Here is an 18,966-nt window from a genome sequence, read left to right as displayed (position 1 = left end):
TCCTTAGATTCAAGACTGGTACTAGAGCACTGAAGAATTGTAAATATTCCATCTTTGTACAAAAAAAGGATCAACTTTGGTGGTGAAACTTGAATTTGAGACCAAATCAATAGCAGTTGGGGAAATTGTCAGTTAAGAAAACAAAATCATCACTAATTTTAAGGGCAACTGATGGTATAATTTTTTGATGCAAGTTTCAGAGAAACGTAAGAACCCAGATGCTGTTGATGTAGTGTAGATGAACTCCGCAAAGGCATTTTCTGCAGTGCTATACAACAAACAGATATAGCTCGTAGAATAAAAAAGTAGCAGCAACATGGATACAAAATAGGCCGAGTAGCAAAGAACAAAGTAGTGGTGAATTTTCTTTTGGACTGGAGCCATGTTTGTAGTGGAGTTGTCCGATAGTCAGTATGAAGAACTCTGCTGTTCCACATATATGTACAGGTACAATTACAACATTTGGAGATGATTCAAGGCTTGGAAGTATTATGAACAGTGAGGAAAAAAAGTGTAGAACTTCAAAAGGATGTAAGTTAGTGGAATGTGCAACATTGTTTATGTGTCTAAAGGCTGGGTAGATAGTGGCTCTGGCTCCAATTGACACTTTTTAGCAAGAACCACTCGTGGAGTCCCAGAGCTGGCCATATGATGAGTGAGGTTTATCACAAGAAACTTGTTAATGGCTTCATGTGATCCCTTATTCCTTGATCTGAAGAATATGTTTTGGTAGCTATTATTCAGGGAAGTTGCTCCATATGATGTGTTAAGATGTGATGTATTAAGGTGTAATGTGGATTGAACAGAGCACCTTGGAGTTGCAGAAGGGGTCAAAATGATTTTTGAGAGTTGGAGATTGTGTTGTAGATTTGTTTAATTATGTTATACATCTCAGTCAAATCACCCTTTAATATCTGTACTCTGAAGAATGAGATCTATGAAACCTGTTTTTGTAATTTAATCCTTTTAGCTCAGGGGCATTCTGGTGAATTTGCACTACACCCACTCTGAGGCCATTATGCCCTTCCTGAAGTATGATACACAGAACTGAATTCAGTTTTTTTTGTGTACAGTTGGAATTCACGGAGTACTTCTGTTTTTGTTAATTGGTTTAATTTTGAAGGTAGCTGACAAGATGCAGATCCATGCCGTGGGCGGCACGGTGGCACAGTGCCAGAGATCCAGGTTCAATTCTTGCCTCAGGCGACTGACTGTGTGGAGTTTGCACATTCTCCCCATGTCTGCGTGGGTTTTCTGCGGGTGCTCCGGTTTCCTCCCACAATCCAAAAATGTGCAGGTTAGGTGAATTGGCCATGCTGAAATTGCCCGTAGTGTTAGGGGCAGGGGTAAATGTAGGGGGAATAGGTTTGGGTGGGTTGCGCTTTGGTGGGTCGGTGTGGATTGTTGGGCCGAAGGGTCGGTTTACACACTTGTGAGTAAGTAATCTAAGTAAGTAATCTGTTCCTTTCAGCACACATGTACAGCTCACCTAGGAAATCTGAACATTGACCCTGCTCCCATTTAAAAATAAGTCTTTCTGTGGTTGGGTTGCAAGTAACATTGAGTAAGAACAGAGTAAGCATTGTTAGCATCTGGGTGCCTAACACTTGATCTACGAATCAAGAGCAGATTGCAAATGTAGCCAACATTGTATGATCCAGTTGAGATAGTATTTCCATGGAAGCTATTTGTCGCTGGAGTTTTAATTTGACGTATTAATTACTTAGATTACAGAGAAGCATAGACTTCATGAAGCCTCGGCCTACTTACTGGAGAAGAAGGGAGATGTGCATGCTGCCTTTTTTGTCCTGCTTGAGGTATGATCATTACATCCTATTCAGAAGTCTTCGTAAATCTGCATTTTTTTCAGGCAGTTGCAGGTGCAATCACTAGTTGGTATTAATTAAAAAATGAAAGCGGGTCAAATTATAGGTATTTTATTCTTGCCCTTCCAGAAAGAGAAGTTGCTCTTTGAATGTTACAATTTATTTTAAAGGCTGAGGCCAGATTTTTGTTGCCTGTTCACTTCAAGGAACTTGGCTTTCTGAGACCATTTTCTCCAACAGAGACTCAGGCGAGTTTTCATTTGTGAGAATAATACCACTTCAGAAATTTTAGGAATTGAGCTTCATTTTGTTCTGACTGCATCCTCACAATGCATTAAAAAAAAACAGATTATATTCTCTGAATATGTAAATGAGTTTGTTATTGCTACAATGCCTGTGAAAGTTGAATTTTCTATGTCTGCCTGTGGGCATGTTTTGAGACAAAAAAAAAGCTGCAGATGTTGGAATCCAAAGTAGACAGGCAGGAGGCTGGAAGGACACAGCAAGTCAGGCAGCATCAGGAGCGGGAGAAGTCAACATTTTGGGTATAACCCTTCTTCAGGACTTAGGGTGGGTGTAGGGAGCGCTGCAAAAAAAGGGGTAGGCTGAGGCAGGATAGTGAAGTGGGGATAGGCGAAGACAGTTGGAGGGTATGACCTGGTTGGTCAATGGGATGAATTAATCCAGTTGGTGGCAGGGAGCAGTGGTAGTGAGGAGGATGGGCTGGGAAAGGAGTTGGGGGATAGTGAGGGAGGTTATTTGAAACTGGAGCACTCAATGTTGAGTCCTCTGGGCCGAAGGGTGCCCAGGCGGTAGACAAGGTGTTGTTCCTCCAACTGGCACTGTGGTTTGTTTTGGCACTGGAGGAGACCAAGGATGGTCATGTCGGAAAGGGAATGGTTGGGGGAATTGAAATGGGCATTTGGTCTCCCCGATGTAGAGAAGACTACATTGGGAGCACCTGATGCAGTAAACTAGGTTGGAAGAGAGGCAGTTGAACCTCTGCCTCACCTGGAAGGACTCTTTGGGGCCCTGGATGGAGGTGAGTGGGGTGGTGCGCTGGCAAGTTTTGCATCTTTTCTGGTTGCAGGGGAAAGTGCATGGGGGTTCAATGGTGGGGGTAGCATGAACCAAGGACTGTTGAAGGGAATGGTCCTTGTGGAAGGCAGAGAGGGGTGGGGAGGCGAAGATGTTTTTGGTGGTGAGGAATATTTGGAGTTGGCAGAAGTGTTTGAGGATGATGCGTTGGATGCAGAGACTAGGTAGGTGAAGGCAAGGAGGACTCTGTCCTTATTACTTTGGGGGGGTGATTTAGAGCAGTGGAACAGTGAATGAAGGTGGTACAGTGGAGGGCTGACTGGGTGATGGAGGGAGGAAAAGGGCATTACTCAAAATAGGTGGACACCTGGGGCGCTTGCAAGGGGGAATATCTCCTCATCCGAGCAAATGCAGCAGAGGCGGAGGAATTGGGAGAATGGGATGGAGCTCTTGCAGAATACTGGGTGGGAAGAGATGTAGTCCAGGTAGTTATGGGAATCTGTAGGTTTGTAGCAGATGTTTTAGCTGCCAATGGGGACAGGAACCTGTTTCTTCTATCTTTGTTTATTAAAGAGAAATGGAATTAACTTTTACATTTGAAAGCTCATATCGTTTTTGATCTTAATATAGTTAGAGCTCAGGCAACAGCCTTGTGCTATTCCAATTTCTTCCTCTTTTGTTGATTTCTTTTTTAATTTTCATGTGCCTAACAAAGGGATTTTTACTTTACTGTTTTACAACTGGCATTTGATGCTATCAACTCTCAGAATAACAGAATTATTATGGTGCAGTAGGAAGCCATTGTGTTCTCACTGGCTCTTCACTGAGAATTATGACTTTGTGCCACTTTTCCTTGGAACCTTGCATATTGTTTCTGTTTATAATCATCTAGTACCCTCTTGAATACATAGAAACAGAAAATACAAGCAGCTTTAGGCCATTCAGCCCTATTAGCCAGCTGCACCACTGATTATGTTCCTGGTGATCCTGCTTTTTCCTCATGTCCTTTGATCAATTTGAGCTCATGTGCTAAATCCAACTTTCTCGAAATCATCCAGGCCTTGACTGCCTTCTGTGGTAGTGAATTCCACAGGCTCTCAACTTTCTGGGTGAAGAAATTTCTCTTCATCTCAGCACTAAGTGGTCTACCCCATATCCTTAGACTGTGACCCCTTCATCTGGAATCCCACGTGAACGTCATTTCTGCATCTACCCTGTTTCTCCTCAATTGAACCTACCTCCGCCACGTTTCCAGTAAGTGCAACACAGACCCTGACAACTGATTCTGTGAGAGCGTATTTCCTCACATTGTATTTACTTCTTTTGCTGTCTACATTTACCTAATGCCCTCTCCCATTTGATCCATTTGAGTAGGAACAGTATCTCTCTAACTACACTGTCCTAAACCCTCATAAAACGTCTCTCAAATCTCCACTTGGCCTTCTCCACTTCAAAAACAATACAATCCCAGCTTCTCTAATATGTCTTTATACTCGATGTATCTCATTGCAGAACCTCATCTGGACTCTCTGCGATGCCTTAAAGTCCTCCCTATAGTGCCGTAGCACTCTGGCTGAGGTCTAGCTTGTGTCTCATTCAAGATCAGCGTAACTTCCTCCTTGTTGTATGCTTTGCCTCTACTGATAAAGTCTAGTATAATGTATGTTTTATTAACTGCTCTCTCCAGCTGTCCTCCATCTTCAATATTTTATGCACATCTACACTCCTATCTATCTCTCTGCTCCTGTACACCATTTTTTTTAAGCAATGTTTTTCATATCCTTTGTACCATAGTGTATCACCTCACATTTTTTGGCATTGAATATCACTTGCAGCTATCTGCTTGCTTACAAATTTCTTGGAGGCCTTTTGAGACATAAACTGTCCACTTTACTGTTTACAATGCCTCAATGTTTTGAATTGTCTACAAACTTTGAAATTAATCCCTGCACACCAAAGTCTAGATCATGAATGTATATCAGGAAATGCAGATATCTCAACGCCCATCTGTGGGGAGCTCCATTACAACCTTCCTCCAGTCCATTAAGCATTGCTGTCCATTTTCGATTACAGTTAATTTTGTGTCCCTGATATTGTCGTCCCTTTTATTTGATTTGACTGTCCTGTCATGACTTTGTATCAAAAGGCTTTTGGAAGTCCATGCAGACAATTTGAACATTAGTCATGAACTGTGTAGAATTACTCGAGAGAGATAGTTGGATATAGCTTTCCCTTAAGAAAGCGAGACTGGCTTTCCATAATTAATCCAAATTTGCACGTGTGATTATTAATACCATCTTGAAGTTTCCTTCGCACCAATGTTAAACTGACTGGTCTATGATTTCTGGGCTTAACCTTGATCCCTTTCTTTGAGCATAGCGTCATAGAGATATACAGCATGGAAACAAACCCTACAGTCCAACCCGTCCATGCCGACCAGATATCCCAACTCAATCTAGTCCCACCTGCCAGCACCCAGCCCATATCCCTCCAAACCTTTCCTATTCATATGCCCATTCAAATGCCTTTTAAATGTTGCATTTGTACCAGCTTCCACCACTTCCTCTGGCAGCTCATTCCATACACGTACCACCCTCTGTGTGAAAAAGTTGCCTCTTAGGTCTCTTTTATATCTTTCCCCTCTCACCCTAAACCTATGCCCTCTAGTTCTGGACTCCCTCACCCCAGGGAAAATACTTATTCTATTTATCCTATCCATGCCCCTCATAATTTTGTAAACCTCCATAAGGTCACCCCTCAGCCTCCGACGCTCCAGGGAAAACAGCCCCAGCCTGTTCAATCTCTCCCTATCGCTCAGATCCTCCAACCCTGGCAACATCCTTATAAATCATTTCTGAACCCTTTCAAGTTTCACAACATCTTTCCGATAGGAAGGAGACCAGAATTGCACACAATATTCCAACAGTAGCTTAACCAATGTCCTGTACAGCCGCAATATGACATCCCAACTCCTGTATTCAACACTCTGACCAATAAAGGAAAGCATACCAAATGCCGCCTTCACTATCCTATCTACCTGCGACTCCATTTTCAAGGAGCTATGAAACTGCACTCCAAGGTCTCTTTGTTCAGCAACACTCCCTAGGAACCTACCATTAAGTTTATAGGTCCTGCTAAGATTTGCTTTCCCAAAATGCAGCACCTCGCATTTATCGGAATTAAACTCCCTTTGCCACTTCTCAGCCCATTGGCCCATCTGGTCAAGATCCTGTCGTAATCTGAGGTAATCCTCTTTGCTGTCCCCTATACCTCTAATTTTGGTGTCATCTGCAAACTTACTAACTGTACCTCTTATTCTTGCATCCAAATCATTTATGTAAATGACAAAAAGTAGAGGACCCAGCACCGATCCTTGTGACACTCCACTGGTCATAGGCCTCCAGTCTGAAAAACAACCCTTCACCGCCACCCTCTGTCTTCTACTACCTTTGAGCCAGTTCTGTATCCAACTAGCTAGTTCTCCCTGTATTCCATGAGATCTAACCTTGCTAACCAGTCTCCCATGGGGAACCTTGTCGAACGCCTTACTGAAGTCCATATAGATCACATCTACCGCTCTGCCTCATCAATCCTCTTTGTTACTTCTTCAAAAAACTCATCAAGTTTGTGAGACATGATTTCCCATGCACAAAGCCATGTTGACAATCCCTAATCAGTCCTTGCCTTTCCAAATACATGTACATCCTGTCCCTCAGGATTCCCTCCAACAACTTTTGGGCGGCACGGTGGCACAATGGTTAGCACTGCTGCCTCACAGCACCAGAGACCCGGGTTCATTTCCCGTCTCAGGCGACTGATTGTGTGGAGTTTGCACATTCTCCCCGTGCCTGCGTGGGTTTCCTCCAGGTGCTCCGGTTTCCTCCAAAAATGTACAGGTCAGGTGAATTGGTCATGCTAAATTGCCCATAGTGTTAGGTGATGGGGTAAATGTAGGGGGAATGGGTCTGGGTAGGTTGCGCTTCGGCAGGTCAGTGTGGACTTGTTGGGCCGAAGGGCGTGTTTCCACACTGTGTAAGTAATCTAATCTAATCTAACTTGCCCACCACCAACATCAGGCTCACTGGTCTAAAGTTCCCTGTTTTCTCCTTACCCTTCTTAAAGAGTGGCACCATGTTAGCCAACCTCTAGTCTGTCTTCCAGCACCTCACCTGTGACTATCGATGATACAAATATCTCAACAAGAGGCCCAGCAATCACTTCTCTCCTTCCCACAGCGTTCTGTGGTACACCTGATCAGGTCCTAGGGATTTATCCACCTTTAACCGTTTCAAGACATCCAGCACTTCCTCCTCTGTGATATGGACATTTTGCAAGGTGTCACCATCTATTTCCCTACTTTCTATACCTTCCATATCGTTTTCCACAGTAAATGCTGATGCAAAATACTCCTTTAGTATCTGCCCCATCTCGTGTGGCTCCACACAAAGGCCGCCTTGCTGATCTTTGAGGGGTCCTATTCTCTCCCTAGTTACCCTTTTGTCCTTAATATATTTGTAAAAACCCTTTGGATTCTCCTTAATTCTGTTTGCCAAAGCCATCTTATGTCCCCTTTTTGCCCTCCTGATTTCCATCTTAAGTATACTTCTACTACCTTTATACTCTTCTAAAGATTCTCACGATCTATCCTGTTTATAACTTACACATACCTCATCCAACAATCCCTATACCTACCAGCCTTTCCTTTCACGCTAACAGGAATATACTTTCTCTGGATTCTCGTTATCTCATTTTTGAAGGCTTCCCATTTTCCAGCCGTCCCTTTACCTGCGAACATTTGCCCCCAATCAGCTTTTGAAAGTTCTTGCCTAATACCATCAAAATTGGCCTTTCTCCAATTTAGAACTTCAACTTTTAGATCTGGTCTATTCTTTTCCATCACTATCTTTCAACAAATAGAATTATGGTCACTGGCCCCAAAGTGCTCCCCCACTGACACCTCAGTCACCTGCCCTGCCTTATTTCCCAAGAGTCAGTCAAGTTTTGTACCGTCTCTCGTAGGTACATCCACATACTGAATCAGATCATTTTCTTGTACTCACTTAACAAATTCCTCTCCATCTAAGCCCTTAGCACTATGGCAGTCCCAGTCGATGCTTGGAAAGTTAAAATCCCCTACCATAACCACCCTATTATTCTTACAGATAGCTGAGATCTCCTTACAAATCTGTTTCTCAATTTCCTGCTGGCTATTGTTTGGTGGGGGGAGGTTATGATACAATCCCAATAAGGTGATTATCCATTTCTTATTTCTCAGTTCCACCCAAATAACATCCCTGGACATATTGCCTATCTTCCCTCAGTCCAGCTGCAATGCTATCCCTTATCAAAAATGCCATTCCCCCTCCTCTCTTGCCTCCCTTTCTATCCTCCCTGTAGCATTTGTATCCTGGAACATTCAGCTGCCAGTCCTGCCCATCCCTGAGCCATGTTTCTGTCATTGCTACGATATCCCAGTCCCATGTCCCTAACCATGCCCTGAGTTCATCGATCTTCCCTGTTAGGCCCCTTGCATTGAAATAAATGCAGTTTAATTTACTACTCCTACCTTGTCCCTGCCTGCCTGATTGTATGACTCGCTTCTGTTCTCAACTGTACCAGTCTCAGATTGATCTCTTGCCTCACTATCTCCCTGGGTCCCACCCCCGCCCCCACCACCTTACTAATTTAAATCCTCCCGAACAACCCGAGCAAATCTCCTTGCCAGTATATTAGTCCCCTTCCAATTTAGGTGCAAACCGTCTTTCTTGTACAGGTCATTTCTAGACCAAAAGAGATTCCAATGATCCAAAAATGTGAATCCTTCTCCCATACACCAGCTCCTCAGCCATGCATTCATCTTCTCTATCCTCCTATTCCTGCCCTCACTAGCTCGTAGCACCGGGAGTAATCCAGATATTACTATTCTCATGGATCTCCTTTTTAAATTCCTGCCTAACTCTCTGTAATCTCCCTTCAGAATCTCATCCTTTTCCCTTCCTATTTCGTTGGTTCCAATGTGGACAATGACCTCTTGCTGGCTCCTCTCCCCCTCGAGAACATTCTGCACCCTCTCTGAGACATCCTTGATCCTGGCACCAGGGAAACGACACACCATTCTGCTTTTTCGCTGCTGGCCATTGAAAAGTCTGTCTGTACCTTGGACCAGAGAGTCACTTAACACAATTCATTTCTTGGAAGCCGATGTACCCCTCATTGCATTGGAGCCAGTCTCAATACCAGAAACTTGGCTGTTCGTGCTACGTCCCCCTGAGAATCCATCACCCCCTAAATTTTCGAAAACAGCATATTTATTTGAAATGGAGGTAGCCACAGAAGACTCCTGCACTAGCTGCCTACCTCTCTTACCTTTCCTGGAGTTAACCCATCTATGTGACTGTATCTGAGACTTTCCCCACTTCCTATAACTGCCATCCATCACATACTGTTGCTGTTGCAAATTCCTCATTGCTCCTAACCGTCTCTCCAACTGATCCATTTGATCTGACAATATTTGCATCCAACAGCATTTATTGCAGATATAATTCGCAGTAACCCTTAAACTCTCTTTAAACTCCCACATTAGATTAGATTAGATTACTTACAGTGTGGAAACAGGCCCTTCGGCCCAACAAGTCCACACCGACCCGCCAAAGCGCAACCCACCCATACCCCTACATATACCCCTTACCTAACACTACGGGCAATTTAGCATGGCCAATTCACCTGACCCGCACATCTTTGGACTGTGGGAGGAAACCAGAGCACCCGGAGGAAACCCACGCAGACACGGGGAGAATGTGCAAACTCCACACAGTCAGTCGCCTGAGGCGGGAATTGAACCCAGGTCCCTGGCGCTGTGAGGCAGCAGTGCTAACCACTGTGCCACCGTGCCGCCCTATGCCACTGTGCTGCCCTTCTTGCCACATCTGACAAGAAGCGCACATCTCTCTACTAAAGGCCATTTTTGCACCTTCACAATCTACACATCCAGAAAATAACACGTCTTATTTCTCTACAAAACACTGCCCCAGGTTAAATTAATAGTTATGGCTTATATTTTAAGTTTAAGCAAGAGACATATCTCAAAAAACATATAATCAAGAAAGAACACACTCTACTCACTACTGCAGACTTTCTGTAGGTAACACTTAAAAACAATGCAATACACTTATCTGCTTCTGTGCTGTGAATGTCTTCTAAACAGTTCCTCCAAGATCAGTTGTGAATTTCACTGTTTGCTAATTTTCCCAGACGCATACTGGAGTCCAGCGATACATGAATTCAAACAGCAAAGGCAGTAACTGTGCAGGTTCACTGCTCTGTCAGTTTCTTTTTCTCTCTCCTGCACTGACCTCACCATGTGCTTCCTTTGTCAATTCTCCAATCCTGAGACCACATTTGAGTAGAGGGAAGAGTTAAATATTATTGCCAGTGCCCTGCAATCACCAATCTTACTGTCTTTCAATTTCCTTGAGTGCATCCTATTTTGTCCTGGTTCGGTCTATTCAATTCCATCTTCTCATCAATTTTGAAACCTTTTCCTGATTAAATTTCCTTCTCTGTCATCGTGACTTCAATAGCAGCTGCTTCTGTAGTAAAGATACAGGAAAAATATTAATTTAACTCCTTTGCTTGCTGCTCAATTTCTGTTCTTGTCTGGCAGAGGTATACTGATAAAGCCAAGGTGGAGAAAGAGATCCTCAGGATCGTTTCAGAAGTCCTCGGCCCATTGCTTTAACCACTGCTTTCTCGCTGCTTGATTCAATCCTGCAACTCCCATTTCACATCCCTTTAGACTAAGCTTGTCTCGCTTTTATTTCTCTTTTCATTGAATGTCTAAATATCAATGTTCAGAAGGTCCCTTTTTGAAAAAAAATCATTTATTTCTTCTCTGGCTGTTCAGAACTCTTGACAACATTTCTTCAAGTTATTTTCTAACTTTGTCCATCTTTGTTTTTTCACCTCAAATTGCATCCATTTATCTTTTAACTTTCAGTAGAACTGCTAATAACTGGATCACCTTTGCTTATCCTGAGCATTTTTTAACCTAAGTTGAATTTTCCATCTTTTCTCTGCCTGTTATCCAATCCTTCATCAATGCCAGTATGTTACCTTGCATCACACATGCTATGATATTGTTAATTAACTTTCTGTGGAGAGCCTTATCAAGACCCTACTCATGGTCCCAGTGTGCTGTGGGAAGAAGAGTTCTATCAAACTCAAAATACTAACTCTGTTTCTCTCTTCACAGGTCCTTCAGACATTCTGGGTTTCTCCAGCACTTTGTTTTATTGCTGTGTCAATTGACTCCCCATTATCAGTTTTGTAATATCCTGATAAAACTCCAACAATTTAATCAAACATGATTTCCTATTCACAAATCCATGCTGACCATGCCCATTCATATGTCCGTTTATCACATGTTTTATAATAGATTTGATCTGTTTTCACTTCTACTGATATAAGGCTAACAGATCTCTAATCCCCTGTTTTCTCATTTTAAGTGATGGAGGTAGACTTGCTAGCTTCCAAACTGCAAGTATCATTTCAGAATTTCTCACATTTTGAAAGATAATCACCAAAGCAATCAATATCTCTCAGGCAGCCACCATTGGCACTCTGGGATGTACAATATCAAGTCCTGGAGATGTATCAACTTAGAGTGTGGTGCTGGAAAAAGCACAGTTGTCAGGCAGCATCTGAGGAGCAGACGAGTTGACGTTTTGCGCAGGAATCATCAGGCCATATCAACTTGTAGCTCTATTAATTTCTCCAGCACAATCTTCTTATCAACATTAATTTCCTTCAACTCCTCATTCTCCTTATTCATTTGGATGTCTAAATCGAGCAGAAAATTATTGGTATTTTTTGACAGTTAGGCATGCTTCTCTGTCGTTTCTCTGTCCTTCCTAATGAAGTTTTCTGTCTCTGCCTGCAGTGGACCCATGTTTGTCTCAGTCAAATATTTCATTTTTTATATACCAATAGAAGCATTTATGATCTATTTTTATGTTTCTGCTAGGTAGCATTCATATTATATACTCCCATACCTTAACAATTTCATGGTTCTCCTCTGCTTTATTATAAGAAATCTCGCAATGTATAGATGTACTCATATTTCTTTTCTTTGAATGTTTTATTTTAAGCATTTTCTTTTAAATCTTATATAAACTTAACTTCCTTTACCAATCAGTATATCTCTGTCTCTTGATTAATACCGGGCTGCTATTTCGTGGCCTATTGTTAACTCCAATCAAGGTCTGCTGCCCCTTGCTGTTTCTTAGCTCCACCCAAACTGAGTCCACACCTTGTTCTTCTGAACTGTTCTTACTAATGTACTGATCTCAACCCTTAACAGCGCAACTCCATTTCCTTACCGCCTTGTCAGTTCTTCCTAAATTTTGAATATTCTTGGGTATTCATTTCCCAGTCCTGGTTATCATGCAGCCATGTTTACCTCTATTTGTGCCTTTAGGTAATCTAACTTCTTGCAAATCCTGCATTGCATTCAGGTAGAGTGCCCTTAACTTTATCTTTTTGACATTATTATGCAGTCAAAGCATGCTTGATTTTGTTTCTCTTGTCTTCTAGTCTCCCTAGCAGCGTTTCTACTTCCTTTTACCAACTTCAGTCCAAATTTAGGTTACCCCTTTGGCTCCCACCCTCCAGCAAACAGCAACTTACCAGAACTTGGGATAATTCATTTGGAACGTGATAATAGCCACCTTTTGATTCAAGGTGGCACATAAGAGTACTTCAGCCTCTTGGAATACATTTGATTTTAGTGCACACACTAAAAAAAAAGCCATTTTTAACGGTATGTCTAATCAAGCTGGGAGTTTTTCCTTCCTTCATAACTTAGAGTTTAATGATATATTATGCTTCAGTTGCTGCACAGCACTGTAATCAGTGTTTGCAAGTAATCAAACATTTTTTATCCCCCAGATCTTGAAAAACAAGCTCTCGTTGTTTACTGATGGCACAAGTAAGTAACAATTTAGCTGTTTTAAGAGTGTTATTTTATTGTCAGTAGTTTTAAGATTTGCCAAATATTCATAATTGAGGCTGCTCTGATTTTAATTCTAATATTTATTATCCATTATCAATGCTGAACTAACCAAATTTGTTGGAAGTAAATAACCAAATCAAAGTTAACCAACATATCACATTTCCTGGATTGAATGAGTTGGAGTTAAAATGAAAGTTGTGCTTTTGGATACTTATGTTTCTATCATTGTGATTATACCCTATTTTAATGTACATCTGAAATGCCCATTTTTCTTTGTCCTAAAGCAAATATTCTTCATGTAACAAACATATTTAGTTTGCATTGAAATATTCTCTTGGCCATTCAAATATCGATGTATTTCATCAGTGTTTAAAACTTAAAGTAAATTCAGATTTCTGTCATGATGCTCTGAGGGGTCATCGTTATGTTTGATGATTCTGACGTTTATGAATTATTTTGTATCACATTAAATATATGCAGAGAATAATTAAAACTTGTCATTGATGACAGTAGCTAGCCTCAGTGATGAGCCTTTGATGAAGCAGAATTGAGATGAAACTTTATCCTGTTAAAACTTTATCCAGACCACCAATGCACTACCAAGCAATAACTTTCCAACCCTGCATTTGGTAATGTTACCGTAAGTTGGATACACCAAACTGCCATTCCTCGGGACATTTGTAGACTTGGTCTTGCACAGGTAGTAGAAGCAGTGCCAGAAAAGTGAATCCAAAAAGATAACCATTCTCCTCAAATGTATAGCCAAGATATAGTGTAGATAAAATGACAGAAAAACCAACTCAGCAAACTATCTTCATTCTCCCTGAGACTCTGCCAATGTTACGTAATACAGTAATTCCACAAACCTGTCCTCTGAAAGTCTTGTCCTCCTCTCAGTTCCCTCCAAGAATCTGTGTGATCTGTAAATTTTGAAATTTTTCACTGTAATCCCAAATTCACAAATGTAAGGGACCATATTTTAAATTATTGGCACTCTATACTTCAATGGAAGTTGGATTGTTTTAGCTGGAATATCAACTAAATCAAGTGTTGCTTGTTGCTCAGCTGTGCATTGCAGTGTTGCTTTTTGGGAGCAGTAAGAGGGGGAATTTGGCACTGGATAGCACCCAAGAAGCTTTTGAGTTAAGGAAATTCTGCCTGGCAATAGCCTTCTGATTGGTTGAGCTGCAGAATGTTAAAAAGCTGTAAGTGCCAAGAGTAGTAGAGAGTGAAAAAAATCCAGGAAGTATAGATGGAACACATCTCCCTCTCTCTTTTGCTCTCCTTCTTTCTCTCTCTCTACTCTATTCCTATGTGTCCCTTTTCTCTACCTGGGGAAGAAGACAGAAAACCAAAGAAACTCACAATAACTCACTCATTCATGTCAAAAAAGATCCAATTTCAACTAATCAACTATCAAATCAAACTATACTGACAACAGCAACCCATTAATACAAGATCAACAGAACTGTAAGGAAAATGACTTTCTAAACCTTCTGATCTTTGGAATTTTTTTTTGCCTGTATATCATCTTTGTTCCTCCAAAATATGTGTTGCTCATTATTGAGTGTTTGTGGGGTTTTTGAAGGAGTACAGTTTACATTGCATAAATCCTTCTATTTATTGTTCTTGTTAAAGTGAAGTGCTAGAATAAATAGAACTATTTTTCTGTAATCAAAGATCCTGATGTGAGCTGCTTTTGTCCTGAATAGCAATCAGTCAGGTCATCAAAGTTTGTGAGAAGATTTGTAGCTCAGGTGCTCGTTGTTGTGGTTCTGTTCACCGAGCTGGGAGTTTTTCTTGCAAACATTTCGTCCCCTTTCTAGGTGACACCTTCAGTGCTTGGGAGCCTCCTGTGGCTTCATAGGAGGCTCCCAAGCACTGAAGATGTCACCTAGAAAGGGGACGAAACGTTTACAAGAAAAACTCCCAGGTCGGCGAACAGAACCACAACATCAGTCAGGTCAATTTGACATTTTGGTTGTCGCAATGGAATTGAACATATTTATGCAATTTCTGACAGCTTGTGCGAGAGTTTGGCCTAATTATTAGCAAAGTCTTTGAAGTTAAGTAATGAGAAAAGTTTGTGGGCTTGTCACTGGGATATTTTAAAATAGGACAATGTAACATTGGATGTGGAGCTCGTGTAACTGGTGAAGGATAAAAGTACTGGTACCAATTTTCTCTTCCATTGGATACAGTTAAAACCATCCTCCAGTTGGAAAAATTGTCCATTGTGGATTTACAAGACTTGACAAAAGCTACCTTTGTGGAATTGACAAAAAAATTAGAGATGTAATTGCTTGCTAAAGCTAAGCTGGCAAAATTAAAACAAAACAGGAATCACTGGACAAAAATCAGCAGATCTCACAGCGTCTGTGGAGAGAAAAACAGAATTAATGTTACGAGACCAGTAAGACTTGTCTTCAGAACCCAGAGGTAATTGAAATATTGGCATAGCATTTGGGACGAGTGTCAATACGGAAGGGATTAAGTACACAGAATCAAGTCAATCAAGGATTTTGATCCAGTAAAAACTGCTTGAATGTGAAAAGGAGAAAGCCCAAGGCAGCTTGAGATAAAGAAAAATAACATAAAGGATTTGAGCTTGAAGAAAAGCCAACATAAAGAGAACTTTAGAGAAAAGGAAAAGGTGAAGAATGGGAGTTCAGGAATCCAGAATTGGTGTTGCAAAGGGAAAAGGAGGAGAGAGAGAGAGATTCTAGCTTAAAATTATGAAGTTAAAAATGCTAGATGCCGATAAAGAAAAGTCTGAGTCGTAATATAAATCCAGTGAGGAAATGTTTCAATTTGTATAGTCCCTACCAACATTTAGGAGAAAAAAGGTGTGGAGACCTTCTTTGTTATTTGAGAAAACAGTGAGACAAATGAGGTGTGGAGACATTCTTTGTTATTTGAGAAAACAGTGAGACAAATGAATTGGCTGAAGGAACATTGGACATTGCCTGTGCAGTGCATGTTCACTGGGAAAGCGCTTGAAAAGTATGTATCATTTTTCCAGAGGAGGTTTCTGGAATTTGACACAGCAAAAAGTGTTTTTTTTTGAGTGCAGATGAGTTGGCTTCTGAAGCATAATTTGGGGAAACAATCTGGGCAGACTTATATTGAATATGAAAGGTAAAGCAAAGTAATTTTGACAAATGGATATGGGCATTAGGAGTAAATATCGCATGTGAAGTTCTTAGAGAGCTCATTTACTCTTAAAAGTATTTGAAGTTTTCCACCTTTAGTAATCAAAACCCACGTTGAAGACCAGAGAGCTGCAGTTGTTGGACAGGCAACAATAATGACTGATGATTATAAGCTGGTCTATACAACTTCTGTCACCTCCATAAACTTAAGATGGAAAGAGGATGGGAGAGTGAAGATAGATTGAGGAACAATAGTAGTATCACTGGACAAAAATTTCAGATACTCAGGCAATGATTTGCAGACACAGGTTCAAATCCCAGCATGGCAATGAGTTTGGGTGGCACAGTGGCTCAGTGGTTAGCACTGGTGCCTCACAACGTTGAGGACCTGGGTTTGATTCCACACTCAAGCGACTCACTGTATGGAGTTGGCACATTCTCCCTTAGTCTGCATGAATTTCCTCCCATAGTCCAAAGATATGCATGTTAGGTGGATTGGCCATGCTAAATTATCCATAGAATCCAGGGATGTGCAGGCTAGGTAGATTAACCATGGAGAAATGCAGTGTTACAGGGATAGGAAAGGCATAAGTGGTGGGTCTGGGTGGGATGCTAATCAGATGGTTGGTGTGGACTTGATAGCCTGCTTCCACACTATAGGAATTCCATGATTCTAGCCAGAGTGTAGAAGGGACTGTTGGGACTGTGCCGGGAACTCCACCTTATACCAGGAAAAGAGATGCTGAGGGTCGAGGTGAAAACAGAGACCTAAGTATTTCTGTTGTAATAAAGTTGAATACGTTTGTTCCAAATTCTGGAAGTTGTGAGGGAAATTTAATGATGTACGTAAGAGTGAATCCAAGAAATGAACTTATAAAGAAAATACCACAGACTAAATTGTAGTTTTGACTGCATTATGAAACCAGAGTTAAGTACTGATGTGAGTGTAGGGAAAGTGAATAAGGTAGGTGATAATGTATAAAAAGTTTTTTCTCAAAAGGAAACATAATCACTTTTTCTTCTAGAACTCACCTTATTGCAGCTCATATTACTCTGAGCCTGACAAGATTCCTCACTCAGTATTTTACTTGTTATGAGCTACCAGCTGAAGTACAATCAGTTCATGTTCCTAACTTCATGTCCAAGGTTTTTCAGGATGTAACTATCATTCTGGGTATGACTGACACATATTCCTAGGTATAGTGAAAAGTTTTGTTTTGCATGCAGTACAGGCAGATCATAACAGACAAAGTGTGTTAGGGTATTCGAACAGAGCAATGAATACAATGTTACAGTTGCAAAGAAGTTGCACAAAAATGCAAGGTCAAGATTAGAATTGAAATTTGAGACGTCCATTCAGAAATCTAATAACAGCAGGGAAGAAACTGTCTTTGAACCTGTCAGTGCATGTGTTTAAGCTTTTGTATCTTCTGACTGATAAAAGAGGTTGGAAGAGATTATAACCAGAGTGGGAGGGGTCTTTTATGTTGGCTGCCTTTCCGCGGCAATGAGAAGTATAGATGGAGTCAATGGATGGGAAATTGGTCTTCATGATGGACTGGGCTATGTTCACAACTCTCTGTAGTTTCTTACAGTCCTGAGCAGAACAGTTGCCATACCAAGCCGTGATGCATCCAGATAGAATGCTTTCTGTCATGCCTCTATATGAGTTGGTCAGAGTCCCTATGGACATGTCAAATTTCCTTCACCTCCTGAGGAAGAAAAAGCGTTGTTGCGCCTTTTTGTCCGCTGCATCAGCATGGCTGGTCCAGAACAGACTGTGGGCGATCGTCACACCTAGGAACTTGATGCTAACAACCTTCTCCACCTTGGCTCCATTGATGTAGATAGTGTGCCCTCCTCCTTGCTTCCTGAAGTCGATGATCAGCTCTTTAGTTTTGCTGACATTAAGGGAGAAATTATAATCTTGATGCCACCAAGCACTCTATGTTTTTCCCCTATTTTGTCTCTGTCTACCTATTATCTGCAAAAAGGGAACTTCAGCAAGATACTGTCAGACTCTCAGATCAATGTTTAAGGCTTACATCACAAATACCCACAGGATTGGGACAAAGGATTAGATTTCTTACTCTTTACTACCAGAAATTCTCCAAATTAATCTACTTTCTTTGTAATTCAGATTGATCTATGGTCATGAGACTAAACGTGATTAAGGAGAAGATTTTTAAATGACAAATACCAAAATGTACACCCTAATTCCTGCATTCATGTTCCACTTGGCTGGCGTTTAGTATACCAAGCCTGAACTGAACATTTGCTTTCTTTGAGTCAAAATTTACAAACGTTGAACAGTTGTGGAAGTGGTTGTATGCTTATACATTTGAAACGGAATCCATTGTCTGGGAAAATAGATGCAAAATGTTAAGAAAAAATTCCATGCAGCATAAAGCTTTATTGTTAGCTGCTGTGAGTTAAAAAAAAAATTAGAGTTCAGCAATTTCAGAGATTAGATTCCAATAGATGAGAGCATAAGCATAGAGTTCACTTTCCTTGGATATGGTGCATCATAAAATGTCTAGTGCTGCATTTGTACAACTTAACAGCACCTACTCTCTCTCACTGGTTTTAATATCAGTGCTGTGCAGGTAGCAGCAGTGTAATTGGGTGAAACTCTGTCAATTTCCAATTTGCTTCAAGCTATACAGATACGAGTCTGACGATTGGATATTGTTTGTCCTTGCTGTGGTCATTGTAATTGGATTTGCCAAGCCTGAGGCTGAGATATGGTTGTGCAGACCTTCAGATTGCACATTGAATCAGCCACAAATTTGATGTAGTTTAAATACTGTCTTGATAGTTCTTTTATTTAAATATTTATGCCATTGGAGTTGTTTTCTAGTAGATTGTAAAAGGTAAACCATTTCCTTACCTTCTGAAATTTATTAATTTATTTGTAACATGTTTTCATGAACAAGCTCCC

The 18,966-nt window shown here is 41.1% G+C and overlaps 1 protein-coding gene across 2 annotated transcripts in view; it reads left to right on the top strand.

Annotated features, from left to right (window-relative positions):
* vps8 (VPS8 subunit of CORVET complex) overlaps positions 1 to 18,966 on the top strand; it is a 543,230-nt gene that overhangs the window by 231,556 nt on the left and 292,708 nt on the right. For both annotated transcript variants that reach the window (XM_060827508.1, XM_060827507.1), the window contains 2 exons: positions 1,728 to 1,817; positions 12,810 to 12,849. In XM_060827508.1, coding sequence (XP_060683491.1) covers positions 1,728 to 1,817; positions 12,810 to 12,849 — 130 coding nt within the window. The remainder of the gene's footprint in view (positions 1 to 1,727; positions 1,818 to 12,809; positions 12,850 to 18,966) is intronic.

Source organism: Hemiscyllium ocellatum, chromosome 7 (assembly GCF_020745735.1).
Source record: "Hemiscyllium ocellatum isolate sHemOce1 chromosome 7, sHemOce1.pat.X.cur, whole genome shotgun sequence".
Lineage (NCBI taxonomy): Eukaryota > Metazoa > Chordata > Chondrichthyes > Orectolobiformes > Hemiscylliidae > Hemiscyllium > Hemiscyllium ocellatum.
Note: the sequence above shows the minus strand (reverse complement) of the source record. Positions and strands in the feature narration are given on the sequence as shown.